Source organism: Lytechinus variegatus, chromosome 13, assembly GCF_018143015.1.
Source record: "Lytechinus variegatus isolate NC3 chromosome 13, Lvar_3.0, whole genome shotgun sequence".
Classification (NCBI taxonomy): domain Eukaryota; kingdom Metazoa; phylum Echinodermata; class Echinoidea; order Temnopleuroida; family Toxopneustidae; genus Lytechinus; species Lytechinus variegatus.
Genome location: NC_054752.1, coordinates 4594591 through 4614937, shown reverse-complemented (window position 1 = coordinate 4614937; position 20347 = coordinate 4594591). Strand labels below are relative to the sequence as shown.

Sequence of the window (20347 nt, the reverse complement as noted above, 5' to 3'; positions counted from 1 at the left end):
ATTTTGCAATATTTTAGCTATTATTCATTGTTATAAATGATCGTGCGCAAGATAGTAAAAAAAAAAAAAAAAAAAAAGCTAGCATATTTCCCATAGACTTTACACGTAAGCAAATTTGAGAATTACAATTCCAATTTTGCAAGCGAAATACGGGCATGATCCCGGCATCTGATCAAAAAAATGAAGGGCACACTTCCGAAAGCTTAGAATCTCCGCTAAAAATTTTAAAATGCTTAAAATGACCTGAAACGTACTCTACTTTGGTCAAAAAGTGATTTTGAGCATTTTGAAATTTTGACGCGCGTACTCGTATGTCGTGACCTCCAGGTGACCTTTGATGACATGACCTGATGACATTTGACCTGAAATTGATGTGATGTTAATTTGATTGATTTTTGATAATTGATAATGGAGATATGATTGATAATGTGATTTTACAAAATGGCACCTAGATGACTTCATCATGACCTGATGACCTTGAAAAGCTTATTTTGACGTGTCCATGATAGATCGTATAGATGACATGAAATTCAATGAAATTGACCAAGTCCATTTTGAGATAACTTGGTGACAAGAAAATCTGTAAAAATAAATAAATAAATAAAATAATAAGAAAATTCTGACGAAATTAAGAGGTTATCTGTCAAAGACAGACCACCTAATAATGAAAAGAAATGATATCTGCCAAATGATTTTTTTCAAGGAAAATGTATACTTCCAGTGTGGTGAGCAAATGTAGGTCAAAAAATTTGCTGAAAAATGCCCATCCATTTATTGTGTGGTACCACTTATTGTTTCCTGTTTTAGCTTCACCAGGAAAAGCATGTGGTGATGAAGCGAATATTCTTTCAAACAAGCCTGGATTATTTTAACTGAACTTTGTTGTTTAAATAAGCGTTCTAGTCCTTTCATGAAATGCTCCACATGTGCCTTAAGATAATACATGGTGTACCATGAAACTTCTGCAACTTTAATTTGATTTTTTCTTCAGATTTTGAGCTGCCATCAAGTGATAAGAAAGATGGAAAGAAGGCCAAATCTGATATGTACACATTAATTGGACATGAAGAATTGAAATATCTGTTAGAGGTAAGTTTTATAAAGGTATGATATATCATTTGTTTACAAATTTTCGGCATTACTCCTATTTGGTTAAGATTGTATGCTCGATCTGTAATGAAAATCATAAGTCAGAAAAAAATTGGAACCAGTGGGATTCGAACCTGCCATCTACTCCTTTCTAGGCAGCCACTTAACCACCAGGCTATTCTGGTTCACGGCTAAGCCACGATGAACTGGAATTCAAATACCCTCGATCCTCTTCTTTTTGACTCAGTATCCTGTGGCAATAGATAGTAAATGAAGAAGCTTTAATAGGAGGAAATTATAATTTGTTTACAAATATATAATTAAATAGTTATTTAGCACCTATTTAAAAGGTCTCTAAGCGATTTACATTATACAACTTCATGAAGTTAACTAAGCTAGGTAACTTTGCTAACTACCAACTTACCCACGGAAAAAAACAACTGTGAATATAATTGCTTAACTTCTTGATTACTATTTGTGAAAAATCTGAATTGCTTCTTTGAAGGAAGGGTAGTAGAGTTCCAGAGTGAAGGAACTACAACTGAGAATGCAAGGATACGAGAAGTTGTTTAAAATCTTTGCATGATAACCAGTTGACACGTCTGAGTATGCTTTATTATATAAAAAACTTAAGATCTCTTTTTCGAGGGGGTTTTATACTGTGGCTTGTATACAAGTAGGCCAACATCGATGCAATCCGTTGACACCAAACTTGACATCTCTCATTGTTTGAAATCTCTGCAGGATAACCAGTTGACCCTTCAGAGTATGCTTGTGTCCCCTCATCTTGCTGACCTTCGACCTGAAGCGGATTCCTGGGCGTTGACCTTGAGGCAGGTTGAGGACATGCTGGAGCTATGGACTGTCTGTCAGAAGAAGGTATAATGATTGAAGACATATATGAATAATACAATTCAATTAAACAGACATGTGACTTTTATTTACCAATTTGATCAGATTGATTAAAAAAAAAGAACTTAAGTGTGGGGGGGGGGGTGCAATCACTGAAATTGAAGTGATCCAGTGCGGTCATGTTCGCATCATTGAATATATTCTTTTAGCCAATGTATAATTATGTATCAATGTAATTTTCTTCAAACATCTTTCTCAAGCTCATAGAGCTTATGATGCTCCACTCATGTATATATACATATAATTTGAATGATTATACTTTATTGAAAATGATGTATATATATATATAGATTCAATCAATCAATCAGTCAATCAATCAATCAATCAATCAATCAATCTCTCATGTCGGCAGCACTGGTTGATTCTCATATTTCTATTGTATCCCTATGCAGTGGTTGTATCTGAGCCAGGTGTTTTCGGATGAAATTGTAGGGGAGAACCAGCCATATCTAGCCAACCAGTTTGAGGGTGTAGACGAAAAATACCAGGTAAATGTCACAGGGTACATGTACCTTTCCTCTGCATGTGGAAATATGTTGATGATGACGATGATGATGATAATGATGATAATTGTAATGACATAGATGATGGTAATGATATTGGTAGCGATAATGATGACAATGACGATGATATTGGTGATGATGATGATATTGATGATGATGTTGGTGATGATAATGGTGATGATGTGGATGGTGATGATATTGATGATAATGATGACATGATGGTGATGATGATGATAATGATGATGTTGGTGATGATGATGATAATGATGGTGATGATGGTAATGGTGATGATGATGATGATGGTGATGATTATGACGATGATAATGATGGTGATGATGATATTGATGATGATGATGATGATGGTGATATAGATGATGATGGGATGGTGATGATGATGATAGTAATGATGATGATGCTGGTGATGATAATGATGATGTTGGTGATGATGATAATAATGATGTTGATAATTATATTAATGATGATTAAGATAATAGTGATGATGATACTGAGGATGATGATGAACATGATGGTGATATGACAATGTTGATGTAGTGAGGTATTTCCAATCATACATGTACAATTTACTACCACTGGCACCAGGATGTGGAGTTAACTAGACAGATGTTACTTCTACCAATTATGTCATTGCCTCCTGATAATTTTTTTTTTCTGATCCTGCCTGATCTGTGACAATTGCCATATTGCAATTGAAGTCGCAAAGTAGAATAGGGCATCCATTGATTAAATTTTCTGTCTGTTACTACTTCAGGAGTTTATTACAGCCGTGGTTGACGACCCCAAGGTCCTGTCTATTCTGAATAGACGGAAAGGAACCAAGGGCTTTAGAGAGTTGCAGGGTGACAATCTGACCATACTACTCAACAGTCTCATAAAAATCCAAGTAGGTGTTCAAAAGAAAAAAATAAATAAAATAATAAAAATAAAATAATTTAGTCATCACCTTTGATTATGTTGTAGGGGGCGTTTCATGAACATTTTTGTCTGATTCTGATTGGCTGAGAGGCACTGCTACTATAGTAACTGTCGGATAAAATGGGACTTGTCAGATAAAACATCCGACAAGTTCTTTCATGAAATGCTCCCCTGGTATCAACAATGACTTAGCCAAGGTTAAGATTTTAAAATGTTATCATAACTCTGAAAATAAATCGACCTATTGCATGTTACTTGGACATAAGGGTTAGCAAGTACCACTGATCATTTTGCACAAGTTTTAGGTGACAGTGTCAATGAACTTAGTATTTAATTATGTTATTTTTTTTGTGTGAATAATTATTAATCTTAGTTGTTTTCACATTTAGCACTGCTTATATATTGAATTATATAATGCAATCAAGACTGCCATGGGAGGTCCTCCATGTTCTCTTTTCTTACTTAATCTCATCAACTGTTCAAATCATTATTTAATAATGGAGATTCTACATTTATATAGCACAATTTCTTTATGTATATACTTAACTGCACATTACAATAATATTAATATTACCCCGGCTATAGCCTTGCTGCCTACAGGCGCTCTGGCATTCAAGGTTTTTCTTGCTCCCTCGTACCCATTCACCTCACCTGGGTTGAGTGCAGCATAATGTGGGTAAATTTCTTGCTGTAGGAAAACGCACCATGGCTGGGAATAGAACCCACACCCCTCAGATTGAAAGACAAGAGTCATAACCACTAGACCACGACGCTCCCAGTACATTACGTGGTAATATGAGAAATGATAGACCAGTCATTTCAGGAAGGGAGTCGGACAGAGAGACAGAGATGTGGAGCGTTGTGGCCCAGTGGATAAGTCTTCTGACTTTGAAACAGAGGGTCGTGGGTTCGAATCCCAGCCATGGCGTAATTTCCTTCAGCAAGAAATTTATCCACACTGTGCTGCACTCGACCCAGGTGAGGTGAATGGGTACCCGGCAGGATTAATTCCTTGAATGCATGAGCGCTGAAAGGCAGCTCAAGCGAAAGCCGGGGTAATATTAATAATAACGCGCCTCGGAATAGAATACTTCTAGATAGAAGGCGCTATATAAATGCCTATTATTATTATTATTATATTGAATAGAATTGCCCTTCTTCGAGATTTTATTTCTTTTCTTTTCTTTACTTTGCATCAGGATGACATTCTCGCAAACTTGGACCCGTTCTCGGCCACCAAGTACTCCATTGAAACGGCCCGTAGAAAGTACCCTCGGCTGTGCTTCCTCAGCAACCATGAGCTCATCGATCTCTTCTCGAATTTCAAGGATAGGCAGAGGTGGATCCCTCAGGTGAGGGCTCTGTTTCCTGGAGTTCGTCATTTAGACTTCGAGGCTCCGACCAGTTCAGAAGACGGGATGAGTGCGCTTGATCTGCTTTTGAATTGTAAGCGTTCGTTTTGGTTTAAAACTTGCCTAAAGCTTTGCTTAAAAAAAGTAAATAATGTGAATTTTATCAATTGATCATCAAGCATTTCAATACAATCTTATTTCAATCTGATTTTGAGGCTCTGTCCAGGTCAAAAGATGGCATGAGTGCGCTTGATCTGCTTTTGAATTGTAAGGATTCGTTTTGGTTTGAAGCTAGTCTTGCTTGTTAAACATGTAAATATGTGAATTTTACTTGGTAATCATCTAGCATTTCAATAAATGTTTTTTCTATCTGACTTTGATGTCATCACTGCTTAAGGTTTATGCACAGATACATGTATTTTATTTTTGATAGGCATTAGATCAATTTAACTTTTCTTGTAAATTGCAACAATTAAAAGAAAAGTAATAGTCAGTCATTTTCATTTCATATCCTCTGCATCAAATTGGACATACTTGTTAATCTCTTCTTGCAATAAAATTACAAAGCTGACATGCACGGGGGGGGGGGGGATTACCAAAGTTAGGTCACTAGTTATTGCAAAAGATCTTCATCAGTCTCATTACACCTTTTTTGCACTTTGCGTAATCATGAAAACCTTACCTTCAATCTTCCCTGTATACTCCATTCTCTTACAGCTGACAAGCTTGAGGTGACAGCCCTCCGTGGATCCCTTGATGAACGACTGAGCCTGATCACTCCCCTACCGTCCAAGCCATCTCCTCCTGCCTGGCTCAGTTCACTGGAGATCGCCATCAAGACCACCATGGGGAATACACTTCACTCCTGCCTTGAATCAAGACTAAGAGAAGGTAACCAAAAAAAGCACCCATTGATTTGTGATGAGAATTGTGGATAAAGTCATGCTTACACATTTCTCATATTATTTCCTTTTGCCTTGATGGTGAGTGAAATAGGTTAAATATTCACGCTTAAATGTTACGCAGCTTAGGAATAAATAAAAAAAATCCCTAACATGTTACAGCAGTATGAGGGTGTTGCAAAAATATATTTACGATCACTTGCAAATATTCTGTTGCAATTTTACAACTGATAGATTAACGTTAGCTGTAGCAAATCAGGTTAAACTTCTTGTTTCAAGGAACAAATTAGCAATTAACTGCAAGACATATGATTGATTTAGGGACCAAATATTGCAAGTTTCTTGCAGCACCCCATTAGTCTTGTTGGGTGTGCTTGAAATTCATGATACATGTAATTATAGTGGAAGAAAAAAAGTACAAGTTGATGTAGAGGTTCCAAGAGCCCCGGTCACGTCTTATTGATTGCGGCATTAAATGTTGGTCTAAGATAAATAGTAAAATCTAACAAATACATGTCTGTTATATCTCAAACGCTCTCACATTGACTCATTAAAACCAGGCACTCATCCAAGCTCTCATGTCATTTCTATTTTCTTCTTGTGTGCCTCCAAATAAAATATTCGTAGATAGGACTGGTGCTACTATTTAAATGCCTATTGTTCATCTTTTTATTATCAAGAAGAGTACAATTTAATTAGTTTTCTGTGAGTTAATCACATGGTACATGTAGTATTCATAGTCAATTATCAGCTATTAAGCCATGTTTTTCCGTAAGAGGTTTCAATCGTACCATGGTACAAAACCATGAACTATGCAGATTTCAGTACGTTATTAAAGTGATTGGTTAACATTGGTTTGACTTTTTAAAAATCTGAGCTAGAAGGTCACACTTGTCACCTGTGTCTGTGATATGTTACAAAAATGAAGCCCAGAAAAAATTGCATTCGAAAATAATTATTTAGTGCTTCAGATATTGAAATATAAAGTGACCGGAAACACCATCTTAATTTCATCCCATACACTTATGTGTACTATTTAGGCGTCTATAAGACACCTATTTACAAAATCAGGGTTTGCCTTGTAGTTTTAGCTTTTCATTCTCAATAATGGTTGTTTTCAGGGTTTATTAGTTCTGATACATGCACTTGTACACATGTTTTATCTTGGTTTGAGAATTTTTTAAATCGACTGCTCACAAAGTTAAACAATACCTTTAAGCTTATCGCATCGCGTACACAAAGAAAAGACCAATTATAAATGGGGGCATTTTGCAAAGGGTGCCCAATTGAAGTGAGATAATACAAAAAAAAACTACATTAAGCATGGTTATCTACAATTGTACAATTGACACCTGTTTTGAAAATGCGGGTCTATATGTGATTTAAGGGGTTGTCATACTTATATGTAAATGTATCAGCCAATGTATTCCATTGTATGATGGCCATGATAAGCCATTATCTGAATTCCATCTCTTGATACCGATATTTGCCTTTTGTGATTCTTCATGTAGAGAGTTTTGAATTCTTTGTATTTTGTTGTGTTAGCAAAATGTGAATCTTGATATTAATCATGGAATGCTTGATATTGATATATAAGATTTAAGGAAAAATCGGATTGCCCCCCCCCCAATACACTAGCTAAAAGGTTCAGGGGTCTGTCGCATAAAACTCATTATCATAAAAAAATTGCACTAGCAGTGTATGGCTATTGAAATCCTTTGATTTGATTAATTGATAGTAAACTTGTTATATAAAATGTACATTTGTACACCCCCTTTAAACAAAGCATGTCATTGTTGCACCCACAGGCATGGTGACTGGAGATATCCTGTCCGAATTGAGCTCTTTAGACCGCAACCCTTCCGCAGACCCTGACGTGGAGGCTCAACTAAAGAAGGCTGTTCGGCAAAGTTTCTGCCAGTGGCTGCTGCGTTTCCCATCACAGTGTGTCCTCACCGGAGAGGGGGTGCTCTGGAGTAGGGACGTGTTGCCTGCCGTCAGGAAGGGTGATCTGAAACAGCTTACTCAGATCAGGTAAGTGGTAACCATTACGGACATTAGGACCCGTATTCCAAAGTCCAGACCACGTTCCAATTAAGCTTTGTGATACCTTGGATGCTGTCTCGTAGAACATTGCGATCACACTTGGCACGACCCTTTCCAAGACCCTTTCCTCCTCAGAATGGGACCATGGTCTAATTCTGGGATAAAGTTATGGGAAGCCAAAATTTCACAAATTCAGTTTATATCGTGAATTTCTTTGGTGTAATATTTTGTTTCCCCTTGCTATTATGAAGGAGGCTGAACTATATCAGTTATCATTTTCAGAGAGTAGTGAATGATTTAAGAGTCAAATGAATTGATCATGCACAAGGGGAATGGAATTTTAAGCGATATAAGAAACCCGTAAAATGAGTGAGCAACAGAAGTTTAGCCAGAAGAAAAAAGATTAATAGTTTCTAAAGAAATTTGGGATTTGCCTCCTCTTATACTTCCTCTAGAAGTATTGATTAATATTGATCAGGTATTAATATATAATAAAACATGAGAAATGTCCTATCATGGCATAACATCATAATCATTTTTCTCTTCGATTTTCAGGGATAATCTGCAGAGACGGCTCGACCAGTACAGCCTGATCTTGAGGGAGAACAATCAGAGTCCAGTGACCTCGGAGGCTTCGGCTCGTCTCCAGATTCTGGTTGGTTCATTGATCGAGCAAGGCATGCACCATAGGGACATCGTAGAAGGTGAGTATCGTCAGTGTATATTGACTCGGTCTACAACCAGTTGGTCTCCTTTTCAGATATTCCAATTCTCCTTTAGTCCAATGCCCACTTGGTCTAATTTCACTGCATGTATTTATTATTTTCTAAATTGTCAAATGAAAATTTGTTTTATAAACTGAATGTATACCCCCTTTGGACTAAGTAGTGTTAAAGCCTGTGTATAGCTTTGGTAAAGGGTCAATAATGTGATTGATAATCGAATATCATCTAATATGACAGTCTTACTGAAGGGTAGAGACCGTTTTTTTCCGCTATTTTTCCAACTGCACTTCTCTGAGAAAATTTCAAATATTCAAATCTTGGATATATAGCGCCCTCTCTCGGCGATGCTTGTTTTAAATTAAAAAAATGGGCATTCAAGCACTTATCTTATAAATTTAGTGATTAGATATCCAAAAGTTACAGACAAAGAACATATCTTGAAAGTTTCAGCCCATTCCTTGATTTGGAATAGGATTTAATTGAAAGACAAAAACACACAGATATTTTAATTTGATCGGGTGACCCGATATCCATTCATATTAGCTAGCAATGAATTGGAATAGTGATAGGTGCATTTTGGTGGATTTACCAAAACTATACACAAGCTTTAAGAGACCAAGTGGATATTAGACGAAATTGGTATAGTGTAACTGCCATATTTTCCAGATCTGTGAATAGCTAAGAAAGAACTTTCCAATAGAAACTTTGATTGGAGAAAGGTGCTACAGTATGACATGGACTGTAAAACTGTCTTGTGCACTGAATTCATTGTTATTGATTTTCAGTATGACCATTTTATGTTTATTTTTCTCTAAGAACAGGTACTCATTCTGTTATTGAATTTCCATACCATGTTTTCCAGATCTGTTAGCAAACAAATTGCTTTCTGATAGAGACTTTGACTGGAGGAAGGTGCTACACCATGGGCCCGTTGCATAAAACTTTTCATCTGAGAAAATTCAGGTATTTTTTACCTGAGTTTTTGCCCTGTGTTAATGTCAATGGCAGAAATCAGACTAACCTTAGTTTTCAGTTTTTACCGGAGTTTTCTCAAGTAAAAAGTTTTATGCGACAGGCTGCATGACATGGACTTTCAAAAGTTTTTTTGCTGAATCAGTGGTTTGTTGTTGGTCATGACCATTATCATCTAACAATATTTTTGATGTATTAAACTTCCGTGCTATAATTTCCAGACTTGTTAGCAAAGAAAGAGCTTTCCGATAGAGACTTTGACTGGCGAAAGGTGCTGCACTATGACATGGACTTCAAGACGGTGCTATGTGCTCAATCCGTGGTTGATCCAGACCAGGAGACCGGCAGGAAGAGCGAAGCAGCCAAGTCCGTAATGACCACAACTGATGATTTCTCTACCATAACAGATAAACCACAAACACGAGGTATGATATGATGGTGATAATGATAATGATAATGATGATGGTGATGATGATGATGGTGATGAAGATGATGATGGTGATGATGGTGATGATGATGGGATGATGATGATGATGATGATGGTGATGATGGTGATGATGGTGATGATAATGGTGATGAAGATGATGATGGTGATGATGATGATGAAGATGATGATGGTGATGATGGTGATGATTATGATGATGAAGATGATGATGATGATTGTCATGATACAGAAGAGATCAAATGCACCCTCATGCAGCACCATATCATTTTGTTTGCTTTTATTTCTTCAATCAAAATAATATAATACATGTACATAACATGTGTGTTTACATATACAATATGAAAAAATTATCCTTAATATCATTCATAATGAATACAAAATAAAGATATAAACATTTCTCATATATGTAAAAAAATGAAATAAATGTCGGAGACTGTTATTCTAAGGGGTTTTAACAAGGCATTTATTTGAATTTGTCACACTCTGCCCAGGTGAGGTAAATGAGTACCAGGCAAGAATTTATTCCTTGAAATACCTGCATGTGCTAGAAACAATGGAATAACAGTAAGAATTCTTCTTCTTGCATTCTATGCGCAGAAGCTGCTGGACCTAGAACCAAAACTGTGGTTGGGACCGGCTTTGCATTCGGCCCTCTGCGGGTGTGTCAACTAGGAGCTACTTTCCCCTATGACCATGAGTACCTCGGACCCGGTCCACGCCTAGTGGCCACTCCGCTGACTGACCGATGCCACATGAGCTTGACCAATGCCATGAGGCAGAGGCAGTGTGGCGCGGTCATCGGTCCTAGCGGGGTGGGCAAGACGGAAACGGTCAAGGAGCTTGCCAATGTAAGTTGGGATGTATGAGGATTGTACCTTGGATTACAGCTATAAATGATAACAATGATACTTGAAAAAAATATGATTAATATAATACTGTGGTCTTATAGCTCATTACTTGTTTTTCATTCTTGTTATTCTTTACCCACCTCTGATTATGTTTCAGTGAACTCCTTTATTCACTTAGTGTTGGGTTCGGGATCAAAACTTACAAATTGGTGTATGTGCCTATTTGCTTTTACAGGGTTCCCAGCCCATCAGGAAAATCAGGGAAATTTATTAAAAAAATTTTCGTAAGGGAAAAATCATGGGATTTTAACCTGCCCAAAAGTCAAAAGCACAGTAGTCAGCCAGTCTCTCTTGTATTTTGTTGCATATCCAAACAACATCCATTGAATGACTGGTTATGGTGGAACTAATTAGTTTTACATTATTGTTTTGATACTGAAAATACATGTTATTCACTGAAACAGCTTAGAAAACATCCAAAATTGGGAATGGGTCTAAATAATTATCAGGGAATTTTTAAACTTCATCAGGAAATTTAGTTTTCTTGAAAAGCTGGGAACCCTGTTTTTAATACAGACAGAGAACACACCGGTCATTATTGTTGGAACTGACAAGTGATTCATGAATGCATTTTGGTATTACATGTAGCTGTTAGAATGGTCAAAATGGTATTTGAATTTTGGCTCCCCATATTTTTAGCACAGAGTTAGTAGACTGGGTGTTGTGGCGTTCGCCTGTAATCCAAGCTGTGGGGAAGTTACAGATTGATGCAGAGGTTCAAGGTTTGAGCCCTGATCACATCTTTCAGATGGTGACGTTAAAGGTCGGTCCCAGACTAATAATCATACCTGATTGATACACGTCTGACAAAACTCAAATACACACACACCGGGGTCTAAGTTTAAACCTGACTTCAGAATACGGGCTTCTGACAGTAGAGGCAGCTGCAGTACATAGTGAATCTAGTCTCACGACTTCAGACTCTGCATTATGCATTGTTCGAATTCTGAAAGTGAAAGGTCTGTGCCTGCAGACTACATGTAGGTATGTGCTTGACTTCAACCTGTTTTCCATTCCTTCTATCTAAAACTTTCAGTTTATGGGTCAGAATGTAGTTACATTGGACTGTGCTGTGGACAGTAGTATCGTGACGGTCAGTAGGTTCCTATCGGGCGCTGTTCAGAGTGGATCTTGGTTACTCCTAGACAACGCAGATAGACTGACACATGGTAAGTCAGATTGATTGAATTAATAATCAAATGATTGATCACAGTTCTCCGATTTTTGTTACTTAAATAACTTTCCGTAAAACATATTGACTTGTTTATTGACTTTCAATGCACAGGTAAAAGTTAATGAAAGAATGTATTAAAATAAAAATGTCATTTAATAAGGATGCATCAGTTAGGATGAGTGCATTTCAAAAACTTAAATTGTCCTTGTGCTTGCACTTGCTGTACATGCATTTTGTACTCGGTATTGTCCTTATACCATATTGCATTTAAACAGGGGAAAAAATCTTATAGAGGTCATGGAGTAGTGGTTTTGATTCCTGGCTTTTTATCAAAGGGTTATAGATTTAAATCCAACTCCTGGTGTCAAATTACCTTCAGCAAGAAATTTATCCATATTATGCCTCGCTAAACCCAGGTGAGGTTAATGGGGACCAGACAGGAATTTATTCCTATAAAGGGCTGCTCTTCTGGAGCTGGGGTCAATTATGATGCATTATTGTCTAGTGCCACAATATAGATTTATGATTGAAAATTACATGTAAGTGGTAGGTGCTATATACAGGCAACTATTGATTGTTTTAATTGTTAAATATGTGATTTAATATCATTTAATATGTTTGGAAATGTGACATAATTGTGTCTTGAATTGTAGGTCTTATGGCAGTAGTAAGCCAACAGTTGGAGTATCTTTGCCATGCTTATCACATTCTCCAAGACACGAACTGCCTGTACAGTAAAAGGGGAGCCAGCAAACATGACTACAAGGTAATATTATTTGATTTTGACTGCTTTAAAGGAGCACAGTTAACAACTACAATGATAAGATATTTAATCGTCTTTCTGTCTGCACATACATTTTATCTTACAAGTGTGATTTCACATTCTACAAATGAAAATCAATTAACCATAAATCATTGTTACAATAGAGAAAAAAAAGAAACACAGCAAATAACTAATTACGTATTGAGAGAAAGACAAGGAGAACCCCTGAAAAAGCAAGGCTTGTAAGGCTAGGGTCTCCTTTGTTTCAAGTACATGACTAAATAGTATTTAGTGTGCACATGTAATATCCTTAAAAATACAAAAGAAACAAAACAACTAAAAAAGCAACAACAATAAAACAAAAAAAGACAAACTAAAACTAATCAATGACAAAAAACACACTAAAAAATAGAATACATTGCTTGAATGTACAATTATGAAGTCTAATAAACTAACAACAGTATGATATAATTAAGGGATATATGATGGAAGAAGAAATAAGTATGGATAGCATGGCATGAAAAAAGAGGAAGATCTTATGTATAAATAATAATAGTAAAGTAAATAACAAAACATGACAAAGGTAAAAGATACACAAGAAAAGAATACAAAAGGAAAAAAACAAAACATGGGCTGACCCTCTGCAGAAGAATCCAGTTAGACAAGATACAAGATAAATAAATATTGATATATCATACCATTCTCCAGTCAATGATTTAAGGATATCTCAAGTTTCTATGCCTTGCGTTGGCCCAAGCATGCATTCATACATTTGTGTTAGCAGGCAAGGTGTTAGGAAGTTTAATTTTAACATTATTCACATTTGCATGAATGCTAACAAAAATCACACATTCATCCCTAAATGTTTCTCACCAATTATTCATTATATTTAGAATCCTGAACCGACCAGTCCAAAGAGAAGGCACTCCTTAGCAACCCTTCATTCCTCTCAAGTACGCGATGACAGTCACACCCAACGACCGACGACATTCCCAGCTTCTACAAATGTAAGAGAGTAGGCATGATTTTAGGTGGATTGAAGTGGATTTTTAAGGCTTCCAAAAATGCTTTTGAGATTTTATTCTGCAACTTCACTCTCTTATATTGGAGTGGTATGGCTGCATTTCCACAGATTTTAGGGCTTGATTTGAAAATCAGTTTGAATTTTTTTTTGATAGAGATTGAAAGGAGTTGAAACCGGCCTGTTTTCTGGATTTTGGAATGACTTAGAAAGGAGCAGCGGCAGAACGAAGGGAGTATGTAGATGTTTGTTGCTGAAATAATGAAGAAATTTAAGAAGGTAGTGTGGTTGACAGAGATTTATGGGTTTGAATGAATATTCAATAATGTATTCATACTTAAGGGTAGAATATTTTATATGAATATCTTATGATTCTCGTGACTCCTTTTCACAGGAGAAGCACGGGCCATCTAAGTTTGATGATGTGTTCGGAGATTACGAGGAAGAATGCGAAGTGGGACAGTTTGGGAAGCGACGTCACTCCATCTCTAGATCTCAGTACACCCCGGAGGATCACTACGACAGTGACGTACCAACCGTACCCCTATTTGTAGAGATGCAAGGTCCTGGTGAGTATAACATTTATAATCTTTGATGATGAGCTAGGTTGTTAGGTGGGACGATTGAGGAATCAAGGCGAGGTGGCTTAGTTTGGAGAACGACTAAACTCCATCTATAGAACGCAGTTCACCCCAGAGGATAGCGATAGTGATGTAACAACCTTCTATTTGTCGAGATGCAAGGTCCCGGTGAGTATTATGTCCGCAATCTTTGAGGATAAGTTAGGTTATGAGGTGGGCTTATTTGGGAATCGGGGTGAGGTGGGTTAGTTTGGGGAAAGAAGTAGCTCTATATCTAGATCTCAGTACACCCCAGAGGATCACTACGACAGTGACGTACCAACTGTACCCCTATTTGTAGAGATGCAAGGTCCTGGTGAGTATTATGTCTGTAATCTTTGATGATAAGCTAGGTTATGAGGTGGGCTTATTTGGGAATCGGGGTGAGGTGGGTTAGTTTGGGGAATGACGTAGCTCCATCTCTAGATCTCAGTACACGCAGGAGGATCACTATGATAATGACGTACCAACCGTACCCCTATTTGTAGAGATGCAAGGTCCTGGTGAGTATAACGTTAAAAAACTTTGATGATGAGCTACGTTGATAGGTGGGACGATTTAGGAATTAAGGCGAGATGAGTTAGTTTGGGGAGCGACGTAACTCCATCTCCATCTACATCTAGAGGATAGCGATAATGACGTACCAACCGTACCCCTATTTGAAGAGATTGAGGTACTGGTAAGTGTGATATCTGTCATCTTTGATGATGGGTAATGTTGAGAAGTGGGTTACTTTTTGGAAGCAATGTTATATTTGGCAACCATATGAATAAATAGTGTGAAATTAAAACCTTGTTTAGAAATTGTTTAAATCAATATTGTTTAACATCTTGTCAAAACTTTGACCTACATGTACGGATTGAAGGAATAAATGGATACAGTAATTCATTCGTGTATTATTAATCAACCTTTAATACTAAGACCCGTATTCTGAAGTCGGGTTTAAACTCAGGTTTAAAGTTGTGGTTTAAGTATGGATAGCACATTGTTACATAAATCACTAACAGTAGAGATATCATATTTCAGCTCATTTTGCTCACAAACCATTCATAATTGTCTAGGAAGTATAAAAATAGATGATTGCCTTCACCATCGATGAATCAGAAAAAAGCACAGTAAACATAAAAAGCATGCAACTTAAAAGTTTTGACAGCTTTGGCTTCCCATAATTTTAGAACAGAGTTAGACCATGGTCTAACTTAAATCTGACTTCGGAATACGGGGCTATTGTGTATTTAACTTTACTTTGGCTTTGTTTGAGTGATTTGATTTTTTTTCTTAAAGGAAGTTTTGAAATATTCATGACAAAGAATAATGTCATGGCATCACACCTGAAATATTATTTGATTTGTTGATTCTAAGGTTAAAGCATCCTAGCTTTGACAGAAAAAGAGTCACAGTTCTTGGAAAATGGATATGCCTTCAGCGGTAAAATTAACCCATTACTCTCATATATATATCATATCGTTTTATTTGTAGTTTGCCCTTTATGTAAATCACACTTTTTTTTTGTGTTTTTATGCATAAAATTGAACCATTTGCTGATATATACAGTATATGTGAACATATTGCATACATTTCATGACATTTACCCACTGTGACTTCTCGAATGAAATATAACTAGATGTATGTAGCTAACAAAAGTCAAATTCACCCATTGCTCAAACACATAGAATCAACTTTCAAATCCATTGGTTTTGCGTGATCAGTTTTCTAATTCCTTGGAAGGGAATAAAATGTCTCATTTGCTTTAAAAATATTCCTTATCATATCTTGGTAAACCAATTTAACTCCTGCTGATGTGGTTTACGGTACACCATGTGGAGTGTTATAGAATCAGTGGATAGAAGGAGAGAAGGAAGTGGATAGGCGAGAAAGTGGAGATTTGAGAATAGAGTATTCTTTCTTGAGAATAGTCCTGAAAAGGACTGTAAACCAGAAGGAATGTTGAGTGAGAACAGCTTGAGTAGTAGAGCTGATGAGGAGATGCTGGCTTGCGTCGGCGAGTAGAGATGATGAGTAGTAGAGAGACTCGACGTTTCGGACAGGTTGACTGTCCGTCTTCAGGAGTCTTCACTCCTTCACTCATACGTGTAAACAATTGGAACTCATTAATTGAAAATGGATCATGCATTTTTCTTTTCCTGTGTGTATTGGTCTCCGTATGTTAGAGCAACATTTTGTTGCTTGAAATCAAATCCTATATCAAAAGAGAGGTCAGGTGGAGCAATGAAAATATCAGCAGAAAATGAATACATCACAGATGAGAATGAGACAAATGAATAGAAAATTAAGAGGTCTCTGCAAGCTTAGTAACTCATTCAGAAGGTGCCAGACGTAGTTACATGTATCTACAAATATTTCTGAAATCCATGAAATTTGCTCGTATTTAAAACCAAATATTATCTTAGTGTTTATTCTAATCTTATTCTTTTATTCCACAGTCATGTATCGAGGTTTGTACATCATGCAATTTTACAACACATCACCGTGCATGGCAAATATTTAGTTATGCTTGAATCATCTTGTCAAGTAGATTTACAAGTGCTGTTCAGCAAACAGTTTAGACATCACACATAATTCATTCACTCATGATAGCATACACATAGATATAGTATCATTGTCAAATATGTTTGTTTTCGGTAATACATGTAGGTAAACTCCATAAAAATGTATCAGGAGTTGGCTCCATTCTCTTTAATTTATGACGTTTCCCCTTGACGTTTAGACTTAATCCTGTCTTCATTTTGAGATGCAACACCTGTTTTTGTAGTGAGAGTTCAGTTCATCATTTTTATGCGAAACTCATTATTTTGAGACTTGATACCCTCTTCATTTTGAGACCTGACTCAATCCTTTTGAAAGCTAGACCTGACTCATTCTATCTTTGAGACCTTGCTCTTCATTTTGAAAATTTTTTTATGCTCTTTCGATTTTGAGACCTTACTCAATCTTTTCATTCTTCATTTTGATTGTTCTCCCTCTCTTCACTTTCAAACATGATTCAATCTTTTTGAGAGCAAATGAACGGGCTCATTCTTTATTTTTACACACACACACACACCCTTCATTTTGAGTTCTGACTCACCATTTTGAGACATGAAAAAAATCACTCTATTTTGAGATCTTACTCTTCATTTTAAGACTTTATTCTATTTCCATTTTTGAGACTTCACTCTCTTAATTTTTGAGACCTTACTCTTTTTATTTGAGACTACACTCTTTCTTTAATTTGAGACTTCTTGCTCGCTTCATTTTAAGACCTTTCTCTCCATTTGGAACACTTACGTTCTCTTCATTTTTGAGATGGTACTCACTCTTTATTTTGAGACCAGACTCTTAATATCAAGACATGAATCTTGTTTTTGAAAGCTCATGCTGCATTACGAGATGGCACATTATTTTCTTCAAGACTTCATTAACTCTTATTTTGGACTTTATTCTCTTCTTTATTTCATTTCCTCACTCTACCTCAATTTGAGAAATTTCTATCTTTTCATTTGGACACTTTAAAAAAAATTGAATTGTTGGCAACAAAGTCGCCATTTCATATTTTCTTGCCAATGTAGACCATTAGCTTATTCACCCTTTCATTTACTTGTGTAAGTTTTCAATGGCATTTTAATAATTTACCATTTAGATGTATAGTATATTCAGTTGCTAATTTTTTGCTCGTTAAGTTTTGTCCATTCTTTTCCCCATACATGCTTAGAATTCAGAATTCTTCCTTTCATACTTTATAATGCACTGCATACTATCAACCACCTTTAGTACATGCATTTGCATATTTTTAATGCTTTAATTAGATTTCAGAATCCTCATTTAGTTAGATGTACATGCATTGAATAAAAATTTGGCATCAGTCACTTTTTATTAATAGTCCATAAATGTTTTCAGACACAGTTTTCACCACCATTTTCATGATTTTTTAGTATATTCACAAGTTGACAAGTGATTTTCTTTGAGAGCTCCTACTCTTTGCTTAATGCTGCACTATGCTATGTCGATAGTTTAATGGAGTAATCCAGGATGAAAATGATATGATTTGAACAGAATAACAGTAAAATCAAACTAACAAAACATTGAAAGTTTCATTAAAATCAGACAAGGAATAATAAAATTATGCATTAATTTTTTTTTCATAATTTCGATGATTCACAGTTATATGCATGTCTTCATGAATATGCATTGATCAAGCTGATGGCTTCATATTACCACTTATTCCATTGCATGTTACATATAAAATTAATTTTATTCAAATTTCGTCCACCGAGAATGATATTGAAAAAGAAATGGATTGATAATTGATTCAATGTGTAAGACGATTATTACTGTAACTAATTTTGATAGAAGGGAGACATATATACACATGTGCAAAAATAAAGAATATTGTGATTTCATGTAATAATATATGAAATAAGAAAAGCAGCTACATGGAATCACCAGTCCATCTATTGCATGTTCATGACTGCATGCATATACCCGTTTTCAGAAAATCCTGCTATACTTTAAAATTCAATAACTTTGTTATTTAGATTTTGATGGAATACTCAGTGTTTTGCTTGTTGAATTTTGCTTATTTAATTTTTTCAACCTGGGGTACCCCTTATAATTATCTCATTACTTTTGTCTTTCTTCTTCCCCATGTGAACCTCTATTGTATTTATCAATTTTTTAGTTGTCAATAGATGTCAATATGATTGCTATGAATTTTGCTATAAATATTGTTTCAATTCATTTTGAATTTTGTTTATCTTTAGCCTTGAGACCTATATTTTTGTCATTGATTTTCCTTCTTTCCCTATTAGGCTAATAAACCTGTTTTCATTATTACTTGAAAATATGTACATGTACCTGTAAAAGCATTCAATATCTGTTATGGTGTGTTTTTGTCTCGCCCACCAGAGGTGAAGGCGAGACTTAGGGATCCAAATATTGTCCGTCATCTGTCCGTCGTCCGTCCATCACAAACCTGTAATGACACATAACCCCACAACTGTGGAGTACAACTCCAGCACTTGCTTGTTCGCTTTTCAACCAAACTTGGATAGTAGATGGACTTAGGGGACCTGGATCATATGCTACAGTTGGAGGTCACATGGTAAGGTCAAAGGTCATTTTCAGGTCAATGTCAAATTTTACATGCAAGACTCTCTTTTGACACCTAACTCCGCAACCGTAAGTCACTTTTCAACCAAACTTGGATGGAAGATGGACTTGGCTGACCTGCATGTTATGCTGCAGTCGGAGGTCACATGGGAAGGTCAAAGGTCATTTTCAGGTCAACGTCAAAGTTTACATGCAAGTCTCTCTTATGATCCCTAACTCCGCAACCGTAAGTCATCTTCAACCAAACTCGGATAGTAGATGGACTTGGGGGACCTGCATGTCATGCTGCAGTCGGAGGTCACATGGTTAGGTCAAATGTCAACGTTAACGTTTACATGCAGGATTCTCTTATGACCCCTAACTCCGCGTCCGTAAGTTACTCTTAAACAAAACTTGGATGGTAGATGTACTTAGGCGACCTGCATGTTATGCTGCATTCGGAGGTCACATGGTCATTTTCAGGTCAACATTAAAGTTTACGTGTAAGGCTCTTATGACAAGTGTTATTCCATCCCAGTCATTTCACAATGAAGTTTTGATATAATTCTCTTGCGTGCCCTCGCAAATCACGATATTTCTGGTTATTTTCATAAGTGGGCGAGACACACAATTGCTTTTGCCTTGTTTTTATAGAAATACACGGTAGTTGGTGTTACTTTTCTCATATACACGTATCTTAATACATGTTCATGTACTGTACATGTACATATATATTCTTCAAGAGAAACTTGGAAAGCTACCTCTTTTTGTCAGAACTTGGAAATAAGAATCAAATATAATATTATAGGCATAGATTTTTTAAATGGGGAAAAAAAATAGAGATTACTAATTTTTGGGGAATTTTAAAAATATTTTTTTGTACAGTCAAATTCT

The 20347-nt window shown here is 36.2% G+C and overlaps 1 protein-coding gene across 8 annotated transcripts in view; it reads left to right on the top strand.

The window, feature by feature from the left end:
• Positions 1 to 20347, top strand: part of LOC121426935 (dynein heavy chain domain-containing protein 1-like) — a 118893-nt gene that overhangs the window by 34675 nt on the left and 63871 nt on the right. For 6 of the 8 annotated variants that reach the window (XM_041623350.1, XM_041623353.1, XM_041623352.1 and 3 more), the window contains 16 exons: positions 992 to 1089; positions 1834 to 1968; positions 2394 to 2489; positions 3274 to 3405; positions 4637 to 4883; positions 5507 to 5680; positions 7500 to 7725; positions 8293 to 8441; positions 9656 to 9859; positions 10477 to 10727; positions 11824 to 11956; positions 12615 to 12727; positions 13618 to 13731; positions 14140 to 14256; positions 14624 to 14681; positions 16810 to 16821. In XM_041623350.1, the coding sequence (XP_041479284.1) occupies positions 992 to 1089; positions 1834 to 1968; positions 2394 to 2489; positions 3274 to 3405; positions 4637 to 4883; positions 5507 to 5680; positions 7500 to 7725; positions 8293 to 8441; positions 9656 to 9859; positions 10477 to 10727; positions 11824 to 11956; positions 12615 to 12727; positions 13618 to 13731; positions 14140 to 14256; positions 14624 to 14681; positions 16810 to 16821 (2259 nt within the window). Of the gene's footprint in view, positions 1 to 991; positions 1090 to 1833; positions 1969 to 2393; positions 2490 to 3273; positions 3406 to 4636; positions 4884 to 5506; positions 5681 to 7499; positions 7726 to 8292; positions 8442 to 9655; positions 9860 to 10476; positions 10728 to 11823; positions 11957 to 12614; positions 12728 to 13617; positions 13732 to 14139; positions 14315 to 14623; positions 14682 to 16809; positions 16822 to 20347 lie in introns of all 8 variants that reach the window. The other 2 variants (XM_041623348.1, XM_041623349.1) reach the window with 2 other exon arrangements.